Genomic DNA, 16,364 nt, shown 5'->3' on the forward strand with positions numbered 1-16,364 from the left:
TCTTCTTAGAGTGCTTGCTCATATCTATTCCAATTAGGTGACTCCCAAGCATTACCTCGGCAGTGGGGTCAGAGTGAAACAACGTGTATTGTAGGACCGCTCTACCAAACGCTGCGTCATCTCTAGCGTGCCAGACGATGGCATAGTGCGAAGCGAAAGTGTGTACCGAGGACCAAGTCACGGTTCTGCAGATCTTATGGATCGGCACCTGGGCCAGGAATGCCGCCGACAAAGCCTGGGCCCTTGTGGAGTGAGTAGTGAGGGGCGGGGTCGATACACTGGCCAGATCATAGCAAGCGCGGATACAGGACGTGATCCATGAAGACATCCGCTGAGAGGAGACCGGAAGGCCTTTCATCTGGTCCGCCACCGCAATGAAGAGCTGGGTTGTCTTCCTGAATGGCTTCATATGCTCGATGTAGAAGGCAAGAGCCCTACAGACATCGAGGGAGTACAGCTGCTGTTCCTGGTGACTGGCATGCGGTTTTGGATAAAAAAAAGGAAGAAAAATTTCCTGGCTGATATGGAAGGCCGATACAACCTTAGGAAGAAAGGGCGGGTGAGGCCGAAGCTGCACCTTATCTTTATGGAAGATCGTGTAAGGTGGTTCCAAGGTAAGGGCTCTCAGCTCAGAGACCCGCCGCGCCAACATGATAGCGACCAGGAAAGCCATTTTCCAGGAGAGGTAGAGAAGGGAGCAGGTAGCCAGCGGCTCAAACAGGGGCCCCATGAGTCTGGAGAGGACCAGGATAAGGTCCCATGTGGGGAATGGCTGTCGAACTTGTGGGTAGACACGGTCCAGGCCCTTGAGGAACCTGCCAACCATGGGATTGGCGAAGACAGAGCGGCCATTCGCACCCGGATGAAAAGCCGAGATAGCCGCCAAGTGAGCTCTGATTGAGGATGCCGCCAGGCCCTGCAGTTTTAGGTCCAGGAAATACTCCAAAATGATAGGCACGGATGCCTGGAGAGGGGGAGTGTTGCGCTGAGTGCACCAGCACGAAAACCACTTGCACTTAGCCATATACGTGGCCCGAGTGGAGGGCTTCCTACTGCCCATTAGTACTTGCTGCAGAGATCCTGAACAGAGAAGTTCTGAAGGGTTTAGCCACGCAGCATCCATGCTGTGAGGTGGCGAGATCATAGGTTGGGATGGCAGAGGCGACCGTGCCTCCTGAATGATCCAGTCCGGAAGAAGAGGCAATGGGACTGGAGCGTCCACAGAGAGCTCCAACAGCATGGTGTACCAGTGCTGCCTGGGCCATGCCGGAGCTACCAGAATCACTCGCGCACTGTCCCTGCGCACTTTGAGCAAGACCCTGTGCACAAGAGTGAATGGGGGAAAGGTGTAAAATAGTTGACTCATCCACGGGAGTAGGAAGGCGTCTGAGAGAGCCCGGGGAATGGCCTTGGAGGGAGCAGAAAGCCGGGCATTTCCGATTGCTGCGGGAGGCAAACAGGTCGACCTGGGGAAACCCCCATCTTCGGAAGATGGAGCGACCACTCGTGGGAATGGAAGGACCTGCTCAGGTGGTCTACCAGTGTGTTCTGGACCCCAGGTAGAAAGGACGCCACCAGGTGAATGGAGTGGGCTATGCAGAATTCCCACAGTCGAACAGTCTCCTGACAGAGGGAGGAGGAACGGGGCCCCCCCTTGTTTGTTGATGTAGAGCATGGCTGTGGTGTTGTCTTTGAAGACCACCACACAATGACCGTTCAGTCGCTCCTGGAAGGCTCAACAAGCAAGGCGCACTGCCATCAGCTCCCAGACGTTGATATGAAGGGAGAGTGTGGACAGGGGTCATAGGCTCTGTGTCTGAATGTTCCCAAGGTGGGTGCCCCATCCCAGGGCTGACGCATCTGTGACGAGGGACAAGGAGGGCTGCGGGCTGTGAGAAGGAACTCCTTTGCATACCGCCTGGGGATCTAGCCACCAGAGGAGGGAGGCCAGGACCTGCTCTGGGATGGTGACCACCAAGTTCAGGCTCTCCCGACCTGGGCAATAGACTCATGCCAGCCAGGCTTGTAATGGGCAGTCGAAGCCTCAACCACGCTGTGTGTCGGGGAGTCCAGAGACACCGGACTCAACGGTTCTCCCCTCGGGGCCAGAGTCAACAGTGCCAAAGACGTAGGCTGGGCCCCTAGATGCTCCCCTGCGGGACACGTCTCCATGGGCAGGTACAGGGAAGCTGGTCTCTGAGGAGGCAGGCCCCCTTTTCCGGCTTCCGGTGCCGCTTCTGGCCAGGAGAGTGGGAGCGGTGCTGGGTCGATGAAGTTGGCTGTGGTGCTGGGGACCGTCGGTGCCGCGGGTCTCGTTCAGAGTCCAACTGCAGTGCAGCTCCTATCGCTGCCGCCGGGATGCTGCGCACCGAGGTGCTCGGTGCCGGATCTTGGCGCAATGCAGGAGGTTGAGGGCTGAGAGCTGCCTCCATGAGGAGCTATTTTAAATGAAAGTCCTGCGCCTTCTTAGTCCGGGGACGAAACCCTTTGCAGATCCTGCACTTGTCTGCTTGATGAGACTCCGCCAGACACTTCAGGCAAGATTCATGGGGATCACCCGTTGGCATGGGCTTAGAGCAGGAACTGCAGGGCTTGAATCCCAGAGCCTTGGACATGAGCCCAAGAGAAAAATCGGGCAGGAGGGGAAAAAAAACCCAACCCCACTAAAACTAACTATAATTATCAAGAACTATAACTATTAACTGTAAACTATTAACAATAAACTATGCTAGGCAGAGTGGAGAGCAGCGAAGCAGAACTCCACAGTTCCATCGACCATCACGGGCCGTAAGAAGGAACTGAGGAGGCACTGGGTCGGCTGGGGTATATATCAAGAGCAATGAAGGCGCCACTCCAAGGGGCTCCACAGCCGACCCACCGGGTGTTGCTAGGGTAAAAATTCTCCGACGGCTGTGCACGCGGCGCATGCACACCTAATTGGAATCGATATGAGCAAGCACTCGAAGAAGAATCAGTTCACCACTGAAAAATATCAGCTTCTAGGTTGGACAGTGACAGGCTGTACTTGGTCTTTAAAGTTCAGACTCAGGTAACCCCATGCACTGGGAAATGAAATCCCTTACCTCTGTATGTGCCACTGGAATGTATTCAGGCTGCGTAGGAGGGTAAGAAGCACTTGGGTTTGATGAGGTGGCACTCACTACTCTGCTAACTGGATTGAGACCTACAGTCTGCTGAGTTCCCAGGGTTTGGGGTTAAGGGATCACCAGAGAGGCTGTAGGAAGGAAATTTACCAAAAGAGCCTTGTCGTGGGAAGATGTACCTAGTCATGAGTCATAAGGGCCATTCTGGGTCAGACAAAGGTCCATCTAGCCCAGTATCCTGTTTTCTGACAGTGGCCAATACCAGGTGCTTCAGAGGGAACAAACAGAACAGATAATCCCTGTTGTCCATTCCCAGCTTCTGGCAAGTCATTTAGCATTTCTGCCATTTCCACATTTTCTGTTATTGTACCCCCCCCTCCATTGAGTAATGGGCCTAGCCTGACCTTGGTCTTCCTCTTGTTTTTAATGTATTCATAGAATGTTTTCTTGTTACCCTTTGTTTCTAGGTAGTTTAATCTTTTTTGTGCCTTGCCCTTTCTAATTATTTGCCCACATACTTGTGTTTGTTTACATTCATCCTTTCTAATTAGAGCTAGTTTCCACTTTTTATAGGACTCTTTTTTGAGTTTAGGAACTTTGAAGATCTCCTGTTAAGCCAGGGTAATCTTTTGCCATATTTCCTATCATTCTTACACAGTGGGATAGTTTTCTCTTGTGCCCTTAATAGTGTCTCTCTGAAAAATTGCCAAGTCTCTCAAACTGCTTTTCCCCTTAGACTTGCTTCCCCTGGGATCTTACCTGCAAACTCCCTGAGTTTGCTAAAGTCTGCCTGCTTGAAACCCATTTTCTTTATTGTGCTGTTTTCCCTCCTATCATTCCTTAGAATCATGAACTCTAATATTTCATGAACACTTTCATCCAAGCTGCTTTCCGCTTTCAAATTCTCAATCAGTTCTCTCCTATTTGTCAAAATCAAACCTAGAACAGTCTCTCCCCCACTGGCTTTCTCCACCTTCTAAAATAAAAAATTGTCTCCAATACATTCCAAGAACTTGTTGGATAATTGGTGCCCTGGTGTGTTATTCTCCCAATAGATGTCTAGGTAGTGGAAGTGCTCCATCACCACCAGTTCTGTGCTTTGGATGATTTTGTTAGTTGTTTATACAAAACTTCATCCATCTCCCCTTCCTGGTGAGGTGGTCTGTAGTAAACCCCTACCATGACTTTACCTTTGTTTTTTTTAACTCCTTACCCAGAGACTTTCAACAAGTCTGTCCCCTATTTCCATCTCAACCTCAGTCCAAGTGTATACACTTTTGATATATAAGGCAACACCTTATGCAGAGATTCATTGGTCTTTTCTGCAAACAGCTTCATCCATCGCAAGGAAGGTCCTTAACTGTATTTTGGACTTCCCTCTGAAACCCTGAGAGCTGAAGGCAGGAGGCCCACCTCATGGCTACCGCCATAGAGACAAAACAAGCGGTTGTATCAGTGGTATCCAGAGAAACCTGCAATGATATTCTGGCCAGCAGTTGACCATTTGCAATGATTGCCTGGAATTATTCCCTCTGCTCTGGTAAAACATGCTCAATAAAGGAATTAAACTTTGAATAGTTAATATGGTTGTATTTTGCAATGAGGGCTTCGTAGTTGGCAATCCCAAATTGTAGAACAGCCAATGAATATGACTTACGGCCAAATAAGTGAAGCTGCTGTTTAAATCTTTGATGCCATGTGACAGTTTAGTGTGAAGCTGTCTTCCACATTTGTTTACTGCATCGACCAAAAGGGAGTCGGGGGAGGGATGCGAAAATAAAAATTCCAAGTCCTTAGAGAAAACAATATTTGTGTGTGCTCTCTTAGAAGTAGGTTGTATTGTCACTGGAGTATGCCAAATTATTTTTGGAAGCTCTAGCAGAGCCTCATTAATAGGTAGCGGGATGTAGGCAGATGATGATGTATGTAGAATGTCAATCAGTTTATGCTGTGACACAACCTTCTCAAGTGGAATTTTCAGAATCTGCTATCCTTTATTTCTTATGTTCTGTAAAAATATCTCTATGAATAAACAGTAATTAGTCTCCTGGCAACCTTAACCAAGTATGTTCTCTTTTTGTTAAGAATTAAGAATAAAAAAATAAGTATTGGGAGCTCTACAATTCATTGTGTCATGCATGTATGATTCTTCAGTGTGTGTATGAAACACAATCATAGTCCTCCTCTTGTTAAAGTGCCTAGCATTTGAATTTACTATTTGAGGCTGCATGGGCTTCATTTGTAAAGTAGCAAAAGTTGTTCTTTTTTTTAAATCTTAGACCATTGTAAAAAGTGTAAACATTTCTCTCTTGTAACATTCAAATTGGTTTAATGTCATAACAGTAAATACAGTTAGTTTTCAAATCTGGTTAGCAAGCAGTATGCAGATTGACAGACTACACAAAAGCAGCCAACTAAGAGAGTTTGGAGGAGTGTTGTTTGTGTCATTTAATAGATTAGTGCTTTAAAATTCAATCTCTCTGATTCCAATATATACCCTTATATAAATCACCCTTGATACAGTAGGGTAAAGTCTGCTTGGATGTAAAATAGTGAAGAGCCTGCCAACATTCTGAGAAATAAATTCCATGATTTGCAATTTTAAAAGCTATAACTACGTGAAATAAGATGATCTTTTCAACAAGTGATGATCTTTAGTCACAATATATTTTTAGCACGTACAAATAACTTATTTATATTTCATTAAAGTGATAGAGCTTTCTACTTATTTGCATGGAATTATCAAAAGCCCTCAGCATTTCCCTAACTCTGCTCGTTGACGTCAATGGGACCAGAGTTAGGCCACAATGCTGAGGGGGTTTTATTTGTTTTGGGGGTTGTTGTTTGTTTGTTTTTTGGAAATTGCATCTTTGGGTCTGGCCACACAGCAGCTGGGAGCAAACCTCCCAGCGTGAGTAAACAGACTCTTGCTCATGTGGTTCAAACTAATAGCAGCATGGAATTTGCAGCTCCAGCAGAGACTCAAGATGGCCCCCTTAGCTTGACTGCAGGGGGTTGGATGGGCTTGAGAACCCTAGCTGCAGCCCAAGCTGAAACATGGCAGAAGTTCAAGCCCACTAATGCAAGTCTGTCTACTTGTGTTGGGAGGTTGGTAGACGTACCCTTAGGGTCTGTTGGAACTAAGGTGATCAGACAGCAAATCTGAAAAAGACCCAAAAATTGGGACTGTACCTATAAAATTGGAATATCTGGTCACCCTAGTTGGAACCAGTATGAGAGAAAGTCAGTCATCTTCAGACCACTTACCTTTCCCTTCATAATTTTTGTACAATCAGAAACATTCAGACATGGGTGCCTAAGTATGCAGTAAGGAGCCTGATTTTCTGTTGCTTAAATATTTAGACTCCAGTGCCTAATGTTCAGCACCTGTGTGGGAAAAAATAATAAGACACTTCTATAGCACTATCTATATAAATCAAAGTGCTTTACAAAGGCATTTCATTACTATGGTGATGAATAGAAGTTTTTAAATGAGTATGGCAGTTAGGACCACAAGTCCATTGAAAGTCTGACTTTGAAACGCAGTCAGACTTGTGCTCCTGACTTAGGGGCTTTTCAGATCCTACTCCTAAATAAAATAGAGTGCACAGACAATCATTATACCCATCTTGCTGATAAGAAAACTGAGGCATGGAGGGTGAAAATCACCCCTATGCAGAGGACCAAATTAAGGGCAGAGATCCATGGGAGTTAGGTGCCTAAATACTTTTGACAATCTTGGCCTAGGGGAAGGGATAGCTCAGTGGTTTGAGCATTGGCCTGCTAAACCCAGGGTTGTGAGTTCAATCCTTGAGGGGGCCACTTAGGGATCTGGGGCAAAATCAGTACATGGTCCTGCTAGTGAAGGCAGGGGGCTGGACTCTATGACCTTTCAAGGTTCCTTCCAGTTCTAGGAGATAGGATATCTCCATTAATTTAATTTATTTGGCCTGAGTTCTTAAGTTGGATTTCAGTGATACATTGGCTGAATTGGCCAGCTGCATAAGAGTGAAAGATGGTGTAAGGGATTGGCTTCCACCTCTGAAGTTTGAAATCATGGATTCAAATACCCAGGTGGCCAGGGAAGATAAAATTGATGCATAGGAGTAAATTTCACCCCAAAAGACCTTGTCCAAGGTCACAGAGCAAGTCACCGGCAGAGCCAAAGTGAGCCCAAGGCTCTTGACTCCCATTCCAGTTTCCTATCCACTGGACCATATTTCTGCCCATCAAGCTCCAGCAGGAATACCGAAATGGAAGACAGCTGATGACCTCATTTATCTGATTCCCTACTCATGGCAGCTTTTCAGGAGAAGGAAGCCCTGAAAGTCAGGCATTAAGTATCCTCCACTCATTTACTTACAAGTGCAATATCACAAAGTACCAATCCTGGTTTCAGTTAGTGCAATTGCTGTTACAGATAAATCTTGGAATTCTGAAGTTGGGCTATTGTTCAGCAAGGCACAGAGAGGCTGAGTTCACTGGAAAAAAAGTATTAATATTACAGTAACACCTAGAAGCTACAACCAAGATTAAGGCCCCATTGTTGGTAGGCACTCTACAAACAAAGTAGTAAAAGACAGTCCTTCTAAGAGCTGACAAGACACAGGTTGAGAGGGGAAACAGAGGCTCAGATAGATGAAGAAACTTGCCAAGGTCCACAGCAGGTCCATGGTAGTGCTGTAAATAGAACCCAGGTCTTCTGAATCCCAGTGCAGTACTCTGTCTACTAGTCCACACTGCCAATCATCTTTGGTTTGTACTGACATATCATCCTTTCAAAGGGAGACCTTTTAAACACATGTACTCATTGGCTGAGTCCAAGCATTGCATATGGCCCACTGTTGCTATGTTTCAGTGTATCGTTGTTCAATGGTTTCCATGAGCCTGGACATCCACTACACAGACTTCCTCCTCTTCCCAAACATGTTGTTGATTAGTTTGGCCATTGACTTTGACCCACTGGGTCGTCTCTTTTCCTTCACTTTGAAGTTTGTGGTGATGGTTCTTAGGACTTTCGTGAACATGGTCACTACTTCCTGACAATGTTCGGCTGCAGACAGTTCGCAGAACTGGCATTTGTTATCCATTGCCAGCTTTTGTCCTTCATCCCAGCCTACTTCTCTCATATGGCATAGATCCTGCTTGTTACCAACTAAGAATACAGCTGACTCTACCACTCTGAAATCAAAAAGTTTTTGATTAGACAAAAAGCCTTATAGAAATGCTACAGGGTACCTGCTCTTGGATGCTGCATATCCAAAGAAAACTGATAAGAAATGTTTATATTATTATATTAATTTATACCATTGAACACTATCTAGGATCTCAGTTTGCTATAAAGCCTCCTACCACATCTGTGAGGCAAATGACTTAACCTCATTTTAGTTATGTTTTATTAAGGCTAAAAAAATTGTTGACAGTACATTTCCCCCCTTAAATATTAAAAAGAGTATGAAAAATATACACACCAAGGGATTAAGGCTGAGACAGTATACGGTGAAAGGGGTTGAAAATATAATTTAAACAATTTCCCAATTTAAGATGATTTTATTCTCAGATCTTGTTTTATTTAGGCAAAAGCCTCAGCAGGTTATGCATCCCTAGGTCAATTTTTGTGAATACCGACACTTAGCACTCACTTTTTAAACATTTAACTAGTTAATTAATTTAATTAATTTGTGCCACTCACGTCTGAGCTAATTTAAATTATTTGCCCAAGGACATAAAGGGAGTTGATGTCACTGCCCAGGACAGAGTTTAGGAGGAGTTCTTGGTGCCAAATCCTCCCTGATTGTATCTACACTAGTATTTTCTTCAAACTTCCCATTGGTGCAGCTCCACTGGTGACAGCAATGGGGCGGGGGAGCTGTAGCATAGCCTAACTACCAGCATTTTAATCTGCACATTGTCTAATCTTGATCAGATTAGTTAGTCTTATATCACCTAGCATGACAGTATGATTTACATGTGAAACAAGAATGTAAAAGCCTAAAGTATATTGGGTTTTGGGTGGAAGGGTTATATTTTGCTGCTGAATTTACCAGCTAGTATATGACTACTTTTGTTATGTTGCTGGGTGCTATTGCTGTACGGAGTGTCATTTTAGTGGCTATTAGGGTGCCTAGAGCTCACAAACATCTCTTTTCATACGTTAGATCGAAAGAAATGTAATATTTATAATACAACTTACCTTTTGCAAGCTGCCAGGTGGGAATCTCGTAGCCTGTATAGCAATGCCTTTGCAAAGGCAAAGGAAGCTCTGTCGCTGATGTCATACACAATGACAAATCCATCAGCCCAGTGGAGTTCATCAGTGAGGGACAGCTTCCCCTGTCGTGGCTGAAGGCAATGAAATGCATACGACAATAGAAAGAATCCGTTACTGTTGTCACTGTGCAATATTTTCTAACTAAAACGTACATGTTTGTACATTGCACAGCACAATGGGGCCCTGATCTGAAACTGGTACTCCAAAGAGCTACAAATAAATAATAACCATCATTGGAGATGATTGTTATAATGAATGTATAAACAGTGTTTCAGAACTTTAAACCGGCCTTGATAGGCCTAAATTATCAGTAAAGTTAAATTAAATCTTACAGCCAAACTCTGCTCCCTTGATTGCAATGGAGTCCCTCTGAATTTACCCTAGGGTAACTGAGCACACAATTGTGGTCATCAGTATTTGTTTTTGTTTAACCCTTTTATATACATGGATGATGGGATGGATTGCACCATCAGCAAGTTTGCGGATGACACTAAGCTGGGGGGCAAGGTAGTTACGCTGGGGGGTAGGGATAGGGTTCAGAGTGACCTAGACAAATTGGAGGATTGGGCCGAAAGAAATCTGATGAGGTTCAACAAGGACAAGTGTAGGGTCCTGCACTTAGGATGGAAGAATCCCATGCACTGCTACAGGCTGGGGACTGACTGGCTAAGCAACAGTTCTGCAGAAAAGGACCTGAAGAGTACAGTGAACGAGAAGCTGGATATGAGTCAACGGTGTGCCCTTATTGCCAAAAAGGCTAATGGCATATTGGGCTGCATTAGTAGGAGCATTGCCAGCAGCTCGAGGGAAGTGATTATTCCCCTCTATTCGTCACTGGTGAGGCCACATCTGGAGTACTGCATCCAGTTTTGGGGTCCCCCACTACAGAAAGGGATTTCGGGGAAGAGGTTGCAGTGATAATCAGACAGAACTGTAATGGGCTATCTTGATTGTCTGATTATCACTGCAAATGTTTTTTCTCTTAATTAATTAGCCTCTTAGAGTTGGTAGGACAACTCCCACTTTTTCATGTTCTCTGTATGTGTGTATGTGTATATATATGTATATACTATATGCTTACTATATGCTCCATTCTGTGCATCCGATGAAGTGGGCTGTAGCCCAAGAAAGCTTATGCTGAAATAAATGTTAGTCTCTAAGGTGCCACAAGTACTCCTGTTCTTTTTGAGGATACAGACTAACACAGCTGCTACTCTGAAATCTCCCTTAGAAGTGTTTTATTCAGGGTAGAGTTAAGGCCAGTTGTTAACATGGGGAAGTCTGTATTGTCACTATCATTGGATCTATTCTGGGAATACAGGACTTCAGTTTCCAGGGCTGTCTATTTGGCCATTGCCACGGGTAAATGAAATTTAGTTAGATGTTTTTAAATTAACCATTTAAAAGGATATTTGGGGAAACTATATAAATAGTGATTGCAACCTTTTTGCCCCTCCTATGAATTAAAAGATGCATGTAATTTTACTATACAATGTTACATTTGGTTGCCATTAGTGGCTGTAAAAATGGAAAAGCCTTGACCAGATAGTTGTCTAATGAAGAGCTCATTCTGTAAAGTTGGAAAATGCTCAGTACAGAGAGAGTCCTGACAGCTACATGTTATAGCTACAGGAATTTCAATATTCCATGTCAATTGCTAAAAAGTGCAAAGTGTGAGTTAGCTTTTCTCCTCTCTCCTCCCTGCCACCTCACTCTTCAAAGGACTTTTGGTAGCAGTCTTGCTGTGCTCATCTTTTATAAGTTGCGCTTACCTGTGAACAAGGGTCATAAATTTCCAAGTTCATTTGCCTCCCATCCAGACACAAATGTTTAGTGTAGATGCACTCTACAAGACACATGGCATTAAAATCAATATCAGAGTTAACAAGTAGAGGGGGGAAAAACAGGCTTTAATCGCTATACCGCCAACGGAGAAATACAAGATTTGCTGTAGTGAATTAGCCCTTGGTTCATCAAATCTGCTGGCAATCCTCTGGCAGAGTCTGATGCGTTACTGGAAAGTGAATCCATCCCTCAGATATGCCCACAATGAATTGTGCAGTGCTTAATTGTGTCCCTCAGCTCCTGGCTGGCCAGGTCCTATTCCACCCAATAGGTGCCAACGTGTGAGGGAACATTGTTAGAACATAGTGCTTGCCATTTGAGACAGCAGATAAGCATGCATAGGTAAATGCTTATGCATTTAGGATACTGAGTAATTTCCCCAAAATCTCTTTACAAATATTATGAAAGTTTTAGGGTAGCTAGGACATGATAGCAACCTGCATGTTGAGAAGTGATGGGAGCAGGAGCTTGCTATGATTTCAGGGTAGAGGGAATGTAAACTTGGAATCGGTTAACTTCTGATGACCCACTTATTCTATTATGCATGTTCAGCACATATGCACAGCCTTATGCAAAGTTTTTTCCTCTAGGTAAAATAGAACCATAAGAGTGTAACACTTTATTAGGTTTTTTTTTTTCCAATAGGTTAGGTGGGTATGAGTCTTCCTCACATAAGCAGTGTTGGTTTGACCCTATCAAGTTAGAATTATGCTGGTATTATACAAGCCTGAACTTGGGTGCTGATCCTGAAAAAGCTGGTATCAGGAGTAACACTTAACTACAATGAGACATTCTAGTGCTCAAATGGAAAACCTCACAGTAGCAAGCATTTCCCTCAGTAGTGTTTGCAGGATCGAGTCTTTAAACTGTATTCTTAGAATCTGAGACATACGCCCAGATTTTTAAAATTACTTAGACGTTGCTGCACTCAGCGTCGCGATGCCTAACTGATTTGGGGGCCTCAGCCTGATTTTCAAAAATGATTCAGGCACTTAGGAGCCAAAATGCTTAAATCCCTTTTAAAAATGAGACTCAGACATTGCAATACTGAGCACAATTCCTAAATACCTTTAAAAAGCGAGACCTAAATCTCATTTTCAAAAGGGATTCAGGCACTTAGGACACAATCCAATTGATGGGATTTAGACTACTAAGTGCCTAAATCTCTTAGACTCCTAAATCAGTTAGGTCTTGCAATGCTGACCACAGCAAAACCCAAATGCCTTTTAAAATCTGGGGCATAGTCTACATTAGGGAAATATTTTGAAAATCTCCATCAGTTGCTAGTAAGAGTGGGACAAGATGTTGCCATTATTCTAAGCACCATAAAAACAACAAGGAGTCTTTTTTTTAAAGGTCACTATTCTTGAACAAAAAAACTTCAGAAACAGACTTCAAAGAGAAACAGCAGAACTAAACTTCATTTGCAAATTTACCACCATTAATCTGGGCTTGAATAGGGACTGGGAGTGGCTGGCTCATTACAGAAGCAGCTTTGCCTCTCCTGGAATTGACACCTTCTCATCTATTATTGGGAGTGGATTACATCCACTCTGATCGAATTGGCCCTGTCAACACTGGTTCTCCACTTGTGAGGTAACTCCCTTCTCTTCATGTGTCATTATATATTGCCTGCATCTGTAACTTTCACTCCATGCATGTAAAGAAGTGGGTTTTACCCACAGAAGCTTATGCCCAAATAAATCTGTTAGGGCTATGGCTACACTGGCACTTTAGAGCGCTGCAACTTTCTTGCTCAGGGATGTGAAAAAATACACCCCCGAGCGCAGCGAGTTACAGCACTGTAAAGCGCCAGTGTAAACAGTGCCCCAGCGCTGTAAATGAATCCCCTCGTGGAGGTGGAGTCCCTGCAGCACTGGGAGAGCTCTCTCCCAATGCTGGCGCAAGACCACACTCGCACTTCAAAACGCTGCCACAGGAGCGCTCCCGTGGCAGTGCTTTGGAGTTCTGAGTGTAGCCATGGCCTTAGTCTTTAAGGTGCCAGCAGACTCCTTGTTGTTTTTGTGGATACAGACTACCAGGGCTACCCCCTGATACTTGACACCATTCTAAGCACCCTGTTGCTCTGAGCAAATCTAATCAGCACAGTATTTCAAACAGTACTGGCAACTAGAAGGCCATTTACAGTCTAGGGCTGCCAGTGTTGCTAACCTTGGGGGGAGCTGAACTGGTGTTTGTAATGGTGGGAACATTTCAAACAATTCCTGGTGCAGACAGGGCCCAGATAAATCTCACCATTCCTAGGATTCTCCTCGACTCCCAATCAGTACCACATTAGTCTGCTGGTACAGCTGCAGTTCTTACAAATATCTGGCCTATGCTCATCTATCTCCTTACCTCCTTCAGAACCCTCAAGCGAATATTTGGGATGGGAAAATTAGAAGGATCAAATCTGCAGCACACTCAAACATTGTGGCGTCCATAATTAAGAAAGAACATAAAACTTTTGAAATCCAATCTCTTTTTGATTCCACTACAAAATGTTCTGGGCTGCTTTGTGGATTGCTTTTTATTTTATTCACCTCCTAGTTGTAGAAGCAGGGCAAAAATTATTTTCAAACAGTGTTTGTACAGCCCAAGTTTCTCTTTACAAATACATGGGTTTGTTAAAAATTTTCCTTGAAAAACAGCAGGTATTTTTTTGTTTTTTTTGGTGGGGGGGGGGGGGTAAAATCACAGTATTGGCTAGTTCCCCTGTCCTGTTGAGTCCAGCTGATTTAGGAGATTCTCAGAGACACAAAGGGCAGTTATGCACTCAACTCCTTTCCAAAGATTAGATTTGGATTGTCAATCCTTTGAGGTATAGACTTTTTGTTCTGTATGTACAGCACCTAGCACAATAGAGCATTGGTCCATGACTGGGGTTCCTAAGCACTACTGCAATACAAATAATGAAAGTGGGGTGGGTAACTGCCCTTTGTGCCTCTGGAAATCTCCCTCTTACTGCATTCTCTTTCTCCAGGTGCTCCATAGCTTATCTATGGAAAATGCAAGTCTCTTAAGGCCAAATTTTGCCTTTTCCTGCAAAATGCCTCTTGGAACAAGAAGGTTGTTTGTAGAGAAGATAAAAACATTACTTTTTTCTATTTCTTCACTCCCTTCTTTAATTGTCTTCTCTCCACTTTATGATGTACAGAGTTTACCATTCTTTTTGTGTCTGCTCTAGTCAAATTTCTTTAGCTCCTTGCCCTTTTTATTTCTGATTAGTACTTTACCTGGCACAGTGTGTGCTGAGTTTTACATGTTCATTTTTATATATCTGCTTTCTACATGAGTTTTATGTTTCTATTCTTCATATTTTATATTTTCATCAGCAACTCAAAGTAACAAACTAAAATTAAATCACTATTTTAAAAGATTATTCGGTTTCCATTTTAAAGATACTTTGTGAAACTATAATAAACCTACTTCTCCAGGTTCAAATAGCTCATCATCCACTATTCTCCTTGGAAAATTATTTCAATGAACGTATATAACCCAAAAAGAAACACTTTGATTAGATGTTAGGAAACACTTTTAAACAGAACTGAGAATTTAAAAAGAAAATTCAGGTATGTACTTGGTAGGAAATTAAAATTGACAGTTCATATTTATATGGCTTTAGTGCTCGTTAGAGGTATGATTTATAGAATGCCTAAAACAAAACGCAAAGTTGCGAATGGGAACTTACCAGAATTAGAAGCATATTCTCCAATGAAACGCCTGGTTAGGAATCTCACTGTTAGGGCTGCAATACAAAACAAACTCCAGCTGAGCACATGCCTGGTTCAGTGACAGTTAACTTTATACAACTTTTGATCTTACTTGGTGAGCAAAAACCCACGACATTTAAAATTCAGTCGTGTTCTCTCCCCGACTACACACCGCTCCAAATGATTGCCAAGGGGGAGTGTTGCAAACTGAGATTAAGTATCAGGGGGTAGCCGTGTTAGTCTGTATCTACAAAAACAAGGAGTCTGGTGGCACCTTAAAGACTAACAGATTTATTTGGGCATAAGCTTTCGTGGGTAAAAACCTCACTTCTTTGGATGCAGATTGGAGACCGAACAGTTGAGTGATCAATAATGCAAAAGTCTGGGAGGTTGGAGGGGGAGGTGAAGATCCGGGGCTCCTAGTAGTAGCACAATGGAAGAGCCAGTGTGCAGCTGGACTGGACAAATCTTTAAACAGTGCCGCTGTTTCCTACTTTGTCTTGGTGCAGAAAACCGCTGGCCATTGAGTCGCATGATCAATGGATTATTAAAAAAGTCAAGTTGCTCGAGACGCAACCACCCTTACAAAACTTGGGAGGGACCTGGGTAACATGTAAATCCCACTTGTTAAATCCCCCCCCCACACACACACACAAAGTTAACTTGTAAGCTTACCAGACTTGCCAGCTCCTCTACTGCCCAGCACCGCGAGCTTCAGCTCACTCATCCTGAGCCAGCCGTCTCTCCAGCTCCTGCCTGAGCTCTTCAAAAGGCTTCTTCAGTGCAGAGCCTGCTGTGCCTTCCAGCTGTGCTGCCACCTCGCCTCCACCCCCTGGCAATCTCTAGTGACCTGCACGCAGGGGCCCCGGCGCGCTCCCACAGCGAGCGCTCCCCAAACTGCTGCCCCTGCCCGCCACTTCTTTATAACCTCCTGGGCGGGGGACGTCAAGGGGAGGCAGTTGTCGGTCTCTTTGTTCCTCGAGCAACGCAGCTCTGCAGACCGCCCACGCGGTGTTGCCTGCAAGAAGCAGTTAGACTGGGTGTTGCCCAGGCGCCTCTTCCTTCATCTTGGCAGCGATCACCTCCAGAGTTTCTTTTCTCCCCCGGGAAGTTTCTAGTTACCGATCAGAGCAAAGGACAAGGAAGGGTCAGTGGCTGGTTGTTTTGTTTTTGCAAATGAGGCAGTCACTTCCTTTAGCAATTCTCACGCACGTGCATTTTGCAGGAGGATGTGAAAGTGACCCCCTTGGATTTGTGAGGAAACATGGAAATGGAACAAAGTTCCTCTGGCAAATCACATGTTTATTTCTGTCTGTAAATATTTACTCTGAGCTGAAACTTGTTTGCAAATTTCCTGACAACCTCCCCCATATTTTTCCTCGCTTTTTGCCCACCATACAGTAAATAGTTTGAATCTTTGTAAAGCCAGGT

General features: G+C 44.1%; 1 protein-coding gene across 1 annotated transcript; it reads right to left on the reverse strand.

Annotated features, from left to right (window-relative positions):
- Positions 1-6,532: 6,532 nt before the first annotated feature.
- RERGL (RERG like) lies at positions 6,533-16,124 on the reverse strand. Its single transcript, XM_054036219.1, has 5 exons — positions 15,609-16,124; positions 14,912-14,968; positions 11,148-11,221; positions 9,298-9,446; positions 6,533-8,285 (listed from the first exon to the last, which is right to left on the reverse strand). The coding sequence occupies exons 1-5, from the start codon at positions 15,658-15,660 to the stop codon at positions 8,003-8,005; spliced, it is 615 nt and encodes a 204-aa protein (XP_053892194.1). The 5' UTR covers positions 15,661-16,124; the 3' UTR covers positions 6,533-8,002.
- Between the last annotated feature and the right edge of the window lie 240 nt (positions 16,125-16,364).

The sequence above is a fragment of the Malaclemys terrapin genome, chromosome 1, assembly GCF_027887155.1.
Source record: "Malaclemys terrapin pileata isolate rMalTer1 chromosome 1, rMalTer1.hap1, whole genome shotgun sequence".
Lineage (NCBI taxonomy): Eukaryota > Metazoa > Chordata > Testudines > Emydidae > Malaclemys > Malaclemys terrapin.

Excerpts from the sequence above, each read along its gene's own strand:
- RERGL (XM_054036219.1), bottom strand. The coding sequence starts at position 15,660 with ATGAGTGAGCTGAAGCTCGCGGTGCTGGGCAGTAGAGGAGCTGGCAAG. Across the intron at positions 14,969-15,608 it reads TAGAGGAGCTGGCAAGTCTG|CCCTAACAGTGAGATTCCTA; the intron begins GTAAGCTTACAA and ends TTTGTATTGCAG. Across the intron at positions 9,447-11,147 it reads TTTATGACCCTTGTTCACAG|CCACGACAGGGGAAGCTGTC; the intron begins GTAAGCGCAACT and ends CATTGCCTTCAG.